At 43.6% G+C, this 8,936-nt stretch overlaps 1 protein-coding gene across 1 annotated transcript; it reads left to right on the top strand.

Moving 5' to 3' along the window:
• The first annotated feature begins 6,951 nt into the window (after positions 1 to 6,951).
• On the top strand, positions 6,952 to 8,268 carry LOC118793722 (thrombomodulin-like). The gene has a single exon (XM_036551976.1). The coding sequence runs from the start codon at positions 7,014 to 7,016 to the stop codon at positions 8,262 to 8,264; it is 1,251 nt and encodes a 416-aa protein (XP_036407869.1). The 5' UTR covers positions 6,952 to 7,013; the 3' UTR covers positions 8,265 to 8,268.
• The last annotated feature ends 668 nt before the right edge of the window (positions 8,269 to 8,936 follow it).

Raw genomic sequence — 8,936 nt, 5'->3', positions numbered from 1 at the left:
GTGCCCTTGCAACATAAACTATGCACCCTACCTTAAAGTGTAAACGGTTTATTCCATTGTGGGATGTCTCAGAGGATCCAGGGATGGCTTCTGTTAAGATGAGACATTCGACTGAAACTACCAGACTCCGCCCACATTGTTGTTGTCTCTTATGGCGAGCGGGTTGGGCCAAAACTGTTCAGAACACGCGAAGCCAATTCAAAGTTACTAGACTCGCAGAAGTGGATCAATTCCAAGGCCGGTCACTGCTACTTAGTACGTGTCCAGCTGTATGTATGGATAACAAGAGTATCTGTTATCCCTGACAATAATGTAATGAATGAATTGTGAATATTGGAAACAAATCTATTACACCAAATCTCAGAACTGGAGCAATAACAACGCCTCTTCAAACATAAAAATGTAGTAACAAGATCAGACATACCTTGTCATTTTAGTTATAGCCCAGAATGTAGCTGAGTCAATGCCAAGCCTGATCTCGAACACTGTAAGAGGTCTATGTACCCACCACAAATCTTGGTAAGTGGCTTCATGCATTAATAACTCTCTGTAAGCAAATACTTCACGGTGTTAGCCCCAACTTTACTTTATTATAAGAAATTCAATTGATTTCTACCTATTGTTCTGTTGACAGAACTCCTGTTGAATTAGCATCTGTAGTCCACGCCATCAACCATTTCAAATATACAAGCTTCAATAAAATCCACCTATGCAGTCTCAATTCTTTCTGAGACGAAAAAGATTAATGGCCTGACGTCTTTCTTCATAAGTTACATGCCTACACCTTCCACCACCCCTGTTTGCCGCGAGTTTCCAAATGTGTAAAATCTGGTACCCAGAGCTGGGCACAGTGCTCGACACAGTGCATCTAACATAGTCTGGTATTTTACTGCATACTCCTGTTTTGGGGCGTCTTATTGCTTCGACAAACGTTGGGTTAAAGATGGCGAGCTTTAAAATAAGCGACCGTGGTCTCCGAAAACCATCACAGGATTGTGCCGGTTAACGCAAACTTTATCAGGCCTCCCGTTTCGCCCACCCGGCTGTCTGAAACGCTTTCGCTTTCCTGCTCTCGCGCTGCCGCGTCGGCCATCTTGGTTTCCCCCTTGCTTTGGTATTACCGCCACGGATGGGGTGTTGCTGCAGCATACGAGTACAAAATGCAGCTAGACAGCGGTTTTGACTCTCTGGCAACTAGCAGACATTATAAACCAATAAAAATGTGCCCTTGCAACATAAACTATGCACCCTACCTTAAAGTGTAAACGGTTTATTCCATTGTGGGATGTCTCAGAGGATCCAGGGATGGCTTCTGTTAAGATGAGACATTCGACTGAAACTACCAGACTCCGCCCACATTGTTGTTGTCTCTTATGGCGAGCGGGTTGGGCCAAAACTGTTCAGAACACGCGAAGCCAATTCAAAGTTACTAGACTCGCAGAAGTGGATCAATTCCAAGGCCGGTCACTGCTACTTAGTACGTGTCCAGCTGTATGTATGGATAACAAGAGTATCTGTTATCCCTGACAATAATGTAATGAATGAATTGTGAATATTGGAAACAAATCTATTACACCAAATCTCAGAACTGGAGCAATAACAACGCCTCTTCAAACATAAAAATGTAGTAACAAGATCAGACATACCTTGTCATTTTAGTTATAGCCCAGAATGTAGCTGAGTCAATGCCAAGCCTGATCTCGAACACTGTAAGAGGTCTATGTACCCACCACAAATCTTGGTAAGTGGCTTCATGCATTAATAACTCTCTGTAAGCAAATACTTCACGGTGTTAGCCCCAACTTTACTTTATTATAAGAAATTCAATTGATTTCTACCTATTGTTCTGTTGACAGAACTCCTGTTGAATTAGCATCTGTAGTCCACGCCATCAACCATTTCAAATATACAAGCTTCAATAAAATCCACCTATGCAGTCTCAATTCTTTCTGAGACGAAAAAGATTAATGGCCTGACGTCTTTCTTCATAAGTTACATGCCTACACCTTCCACCACCCCTGTTTGCCGCGAGTTTCCAAATGTGTAAAATCTGGTACCCAGAGCTGGGCACAGTGCTCGACACAGTGCATCTAACATAGTCTGGTATTTTACTGCATACTCCTGTTTTGGGGCGTCTTATTGCTTCGACAAACGTTGGGTTAAAGATGGCGAGCTTTAAAATAAGCGACCGTGGTCTCCGAAAACCATCACAGGATTGTGCCGGTTAACGCAAACTTTATCAGGCCTCCCGTTTCGCCCACCCGGCTGTCTGAAACGCTTTCGCTTTCCTGCTCTCGAGCTGCCGCGTCGGCCATCTTGGTTTCCCCCTTGCTTTGGTATTACCGCCACGGATGGGGTGTTGCTGCAGCATACGAGTACAAAATGCAGCTAGACAGCGGTTTTGACTCTCTGGCAACTAGCAGACATTATAAACCAATAAAAATGTGCCCTTGCAACATAAACTATGCACCCTACCTTAAAGTGTAAACGGTTTATTTCATCATTGGATTTCTCAGAGGATCCAGGGATGGCTTCTGTTAAGATGAGACATTTGACTGAAGCTGCCAAACTCCGCCCACATTGTTGTTGTCTCTTATGGCGAGCGGTTTGGGCCAAAACTGTTCAGAACACGCGAAGCCAATTCAAAGTTACTAGACTCGCAGAAGTGGACCAGTTCGAAGCCCGGTCACTACTATTTTGTACGCGTCTGAGCCCGAAAACTGCGTTTATAAATGATTGCTATTGCGAGGCTGAAATGGATGAAAGGGCACGACAATGATTGTGGTTGGCTATCGCTGCCACTGCAATTGGATATGCAACTTTTCAGACATGTGTTTATGTAGACTATGCTGTTTATATTGGAGGAATTTATTCATGAACGCCATAGATGTTCCTAAATGGATTCATTTATGTACCCTATTCTGATTAAAGTCTTTATCGGCAATTATACTTTTATAAAAAATTTATGCTGCCTGCTTGTGTATTGGAATAAACAATAGATAATAATAATCACATAAATTCATTGCACACAAATTTAAGACAACATCAGTCTCGCTTGTTTGGTGCTAATTGATAAGCATTTGCTAACGAAAAAGGAAATGCTCTCAAAATAATGTCAATAATAATTCCGGACGCCTGGACGGCGTATAGCATGCAAATATCTGCATTCTTCCTGTTTAGTCTATAACAGGGACGTGAGATACGCTTGGCAAGAACTGCTGAGAGCAAATGTTGCTGAAATGCATGTATTGATTTTAAAACTTCATTCAAACCGCAGTATTTGTAGCGATTGTGTATTGCACGTGTCTTACCAGGAGGTGGCAATGTTTCCCACCTCCTGAAATCTAACATGAGCCACTCAACGCCGTACGTGCGGGAAGGACGATCAGTTCGGAAACTCATTTTAAATTCTGGATGCGACTGAAAGCTATGATTGCAGAAATGCCTCTCAGCTGCACAAGAATTTCTGTATTCAGTAGAAGTATTTGATTTTACTACAGTGTAGTAAAACTACAATTATATTAATAATGAATCTATGTGTTTTGTACCTGAATGGGTGGTAGTGTAGCATGGTAGTAAACAGCAGGGCTTGTAACCTAAAGGTTGCTGGTTTGATTCCCCGCTGGGGGACTGCTGCTGTATCCTTGGGCAAGGTACTTAACCCACAGTTGTTTCAGTAAATATCCAGCTGTATGTATGGCCAACAGAGTATCTGCTAAATGATAATAATGTAATGAATGAATTGTGTATATTGGAAACTAATCTGTATTACACCAAATCTCAGAACTGGACTAATAACAATGCTTCAAACACTGTAAGGGGTCTCTGTACCCACCACAAATATTGGTAAGTGGCTTCATGCATTAATAACTCCCTGTGTAAGCAAATACTTCATGGTGTTAGCCCCAAAATTTACTTTATTATAAGAAATTCAGTTGATTTCCACCTATTGTTCTGTGGACAGAACTCCTGTTGAATTAGCATCTGTAGTCCACGCCATCAACCTTTTCAAATATACGAGCCTCAATAAAATCCACTCATGCAGTTTCCATTCTTCCTAAGACTAAAAAGATTAATGGCCCAAAGTATTTCTTCATAAGTTACATATCTGTACCTTCAACCACCCCTGTTTGCAATTCCTGAACACATTACTCTACACATGATCTGACAAAGTCTGGCATTTTACTACATACTCTAAGTTAATACATCCCCACAAAATAACGCTCTTGCTGAGAATGAAGGTGTTTAAGACATTTTCTCAGTTCAGTTTCAGTTTCTGTTTTTGCTTAATCCAGCCTCACTTTCTTTCATTTCATTTCCCTGCTTTCAAAAAAACTCCTCCCACTCTCAGCTTTGTCCTCACAAGCGGAAGGGGGGGGGGGGGCAAACACAGGTGCTGAAGGAACGGGGGCTAAAACGGATGAGTGCAGCAGTGAATGGGGGTGATAGTTGGGGGGGGGTCAATGAGTCAGGGGACTCGTTAGAGGTTTGGATTAGAGGCTTGTGATGAGCAGCAAGGCCTTCTCAGAATCTCAATCATGCTGCACTCTCTCCAAGTCCAGATCCACAAGGGAACTGGCCGTTTCATGAGCTATGGCAGCCAGACCTGAAGCACCCCTCACCCCTCCTCCCGCGAGCCCCTCGGAGCTCTGACTGTGGCTTCCACAGACGGAACACAGCTATGTGATGGGCAATGCTGACATTTTTTGTTTTTTTTAAGATCGTCGTTTAGCCCCTAAGCTCGTTCTATCATATCACTTACACAGCTATCAGTCTAATTAAAACAAGGTGGCCAGCCGTGGAAAAGTGCAATTCCTTTTTCCTTCTGTTTCACCTGTCAGGTCCCTCTGTTTGTCTTTATGTTCTAATTTACACTTATCAAACATCACGTTTCTTTGGAAGGAAGGAAGGAAGGAAGGGGAGTCACTTTATCAGGTAAGATCTGTAATCTCATGTAAAACCAAAAATGAAGAAATTCTCTAGAGCGGGGATGATGATGGTGGGCCAAAAACAAAAACAAACAAAAACACCCTGTGAAAACCACATGCGTTATGTTACAAAAAGCACTGATAATCACTGTCCTTAACTGACACCAGAGCACTAACAACTGCAGGCGTTGCCTCCATTTGAAACTGGAACATAACCACATTGTGAGCAGAAAGAGGGACCATGTCTATGTGAACGAGATCCAAGAGGAGGGAGGATAATTGCCCCGCACTCCACCCTCTCAAAAGTGGGTTCTCATCCCAAACCTGATTGGGCCTAAACGTAACATTGCTGCTTTTCTGTGGTCCAGTCTAGGACTCAGATTCTGCTGTTGATCTTTCATCACAAGCCTTACAAGCCTAAACAAATGTAGGCCACAGCTCATGTATGGTTTCTGATACTTCAGTCAGATGAAGTAGAGGGACAGTAGTGTGGTGCAGTGGTAAGGAGCAGGGCTGGTACCCCTGATTCCCCACTGGGGTATGCCAGTTGTTTCCTTGCACAGGGTACTTAACCCACAAATACCTCAATAAATATTCAGCTGTGTAAATGGCTAACATGTAAGACTTGTAATCTATGTTAGTCGCTCTGGATAAGTGTCTGCTAAGCAACTAGATGCACATGTAAATGTGGATATATGTTGGGATGTAGACTGTGCCTGTTGCGTGTTGCCAAGCATTCATGTTTTGGAGTAGCATGTGTGTATATATGTGTGTATGTGTGTGTGTGTGTGTGTCGGGGGGGTGGGGGTGGCTGAAATTTATTCAGCAGTTTGTCTGTGGGTGTCTTGACCTTGCTCCCCACCCACGGGTTTGTGTGTAAACTGAGACTCATGTGAGTGAATGTGCTGAAGTTTACAGTCACTGGTGGTCCGTGTCATCCAATCTCCATCACGCGGCCTGGGGGTGGGGGTGGGGGTGGGGGGGGCCCAAAGGTCACTTTCGCTGAAGCTGAAACCAGAGATTCATCAGCCGCTCTTTGATTTAATCAAATCCAGTCCCAAACCTTCAAAAATCATTTCAATGCATTTCTTGGTAATAATGAGACCAGGTGGCATTACCATGAGTGCAGCATTTTGAGCATGCCTAGCTGTAACAGGAAGGATTGTCAGAAGGGACCAGTGTGTTATGTCCTTGTACAGAGGACCACGTGCACATCAATATAGAATTACAAGTTCCAGGACAAACACAGCATTATATCTCGTATCCACCTCAAATTCTTGACTAACATGGGGTCCTGAGTGGACACACATGTCAGCACCACAGCATTGCAGGACAGGGAGATGAGTTCCGTTTGACTTTGAGCTATTCCTGTCCAATGTGGCTCTGCTACGTAGGGACACACGACCATAGCCTGGAGATGTTTTACCCGTTGAGTCAATATCAATGTGTGCACTTGCTGTACATGGCCAGCCAAACTTATTCTTCTTCAATGGAGACCTGGGTGAGCGGTCAGTGCTGGCACACGTTTCAGAACTAAGGCAGAATTAATGAGACAAACAAGAACAATCACCTCACCACAACACAATATCTTACAGCACTACACAAAATTTTTATTCACGCCAAAATAAATTCAAGGCCAAGATGGTAACAGTGCTCCACACTGTTGTGTAATTGCGTGCAAACAGTCTACATTCTTTGAGTATACTGAACCTATCAACTACAGTGGAACCACTGTAGAATTAGGCGCACTCATGTTCTGATCCCTTCTCCCTAGGATTGTGAAGTGTTGTGTGAAGTGTTGTTTTCCATTCAAAATGCTCTCAAGATAGTAAGAACGATAAGGGGCTGCATCTCCTGTTCTCTGGCCGTGTCTCTCAGCACCCTCGTTTCAGATATGTCCGCAACAGGATACAAGAGACTCATGGGTCATTTCCTTCCTTTTTCTTATCATCGGCATGGGAGTGGATATATCTTTCAGCCACGCCAAAGTCGCTTATTCATTCAAGTTTCCACTTCTCAAACTTCTCTAAACTTACAATAAAAGAAACCAGTCTTTTCTTACCACCACCTTTACAGAAAGAAAAAATGAATGTTTTTATTGGAGTTATCGCTGTTGTTGTTTCTCTTCTGCGAGCAACAGCAAAGGACCCGCAGAGTTACACATGTGTTCTGAACGACTGCTACACCGCTATTCAAGATCTAATGGATTTTCAAACATCCACACACGCATGTGAAGAGAAAGGAGGACGTTTAATGACTGTTCGGACAACAGAGTCCAGCGCTGCCATCCACAATCTATTGTTTAATCTTAGCGGAGACTTCTGGATCGGGCTGCAGCTTCCTGCTGGGCGGTGTAGCGAACCTGCATCTGGATTGTTGAGGGGATACCAGTGGACAACAGGGGACAACAGCACAGAATTCACGAACTGGAAAAGCAAGGAAACCGTCTGTTCTCAGACGTGTGTCTCTGTTTCTAGCGATCTGAAGTGGACAGAGAGGCCGTGCCGTCATGTTCTCTCAGGGTTCTTGTGTGAGAACAACTACAAGAGCATGTGCGGCCCTCTGACAGCCAAACCTGGGGAGTCAGTCTCCTACAGCACTCCTACCGGATTTAAGGGAGAGGGCCTCTTCTCGCTCCCCCCGGGAAGCGTGGCTACCCGCAGCTCCTCGCGTATCAAACACCTCTGCGCACCTGAGGGCGACGCATGGCTCCCCAGCCCCTGGAGCTGCGAGGTAGATAACGGCGGCTGCGACCACCAGTGCCACGGGACCGACGGAATCCCGCGGTGCGAGTGCCGGGACGGCTTTCAATATATAAACGGAGAGTGCAGAGACATCGATGAATGCATGACTTTTCCTTGTGAGCACGTCTGCGTCAATAAGCCCGGTGGTTACAATTGCTCCTGCTTCAGCGGATACAGACAGACCAGCCAAGACCCGCACAAATGTGAAATATACTGTGGCTCGGAAAAATGTCCAGCCGAATGCGATGTAAACTATGAGCTGACTTGCGCCTGTCCCAGTGGATACCTGCTTGATCAGAGGGGGGGCGTCAGTCTGTGCATCGACATCGACGAATGTGATTATGACGGCTTTGAATGCGATCACAAATGCGAAAACACTTTTGGAAGTTTTATATGTTCCTGTGAGACCGGATTCGAGCTGATAGATGGCTACAGATGCGTCAGTCGGGTTTTTACGACCCAAAAATCTGACGATTCCGTTACTTCTTCCACAAATTATGATATAAACAGAGCTTCTGTGAGGACACCCGAGACGCTTCTCGGAATTGTCATATTCAGTTTAGTTGCATTACTTGGGGCGCAGGCGCGGTGATCAAATGGCGTGGAGACTTTCCTATATAAGTTATAAGTTATTTTCAATTAACCACCACGTACATTGTCGCTCTTATCAAGTATTAATTGCATAATGTATATGGCAAAAAACTGAATCCAAATCGGGCTGTAAGTATTGTAATTTATCGTAATTTTGAAGAAATGCTGAGGTATTGCTACTGCATGGAAAAAAGGTAGTAGTCATCTGTATTTCCTTGCCTATATCAGTTCACATTGTGGTCAACGCTTCACCTCCATACTCCCTTTAGACCGGATAAAGTAATGCTTTTGTTTATTCGCGTGTATTAAAAATTTATGGTGATAAAGGAGGTAGCGAGATTCCTCATACGAAACTTGTCTCTCCTTCTTCTTTTTTTTATCTCGTCTTTTATTGTATTTCTCAACCATTGTGTACACTTATGTATTTTGTGATACACCCAGATGAGCAACGAAAAGCTGAATTTAAAATACTCACTACTGAGGTTAAACTTTGTCATTGCAATAGTCAGATGATAAATATGTGGTAACTTTTGTAAATATCAATTGACGTACATGAAGACGGCTTCTTCCGCTGAGGCCTTTTTATAGTAATGATGCTATTATGTAAAATGAAATAGGTTTCTGTCATTGTTATGTATTTAATTCGTAATTATATCAGTGATTATTATTAGTA

This window comes from Megalops cyprinoides, chromosome 18 (assembly GCF_013368585.1).
Source record: "Megalops cyprinoides isolate fMegCyp1 chromosome 18, fMegCyp1.pri, whole genome shotgun sequence".
NCBI lineage: Eukaryota > Metazoa > Chordata > Actinopteri > Elopiformes > Megalopidae > Megalops > Megalops cyprinoides.
The sequence above is the reverse complement of the archived record's forward strand: the minus strand, read 5'-3'. Positions and strand labels throughout refer to the sequence as shown.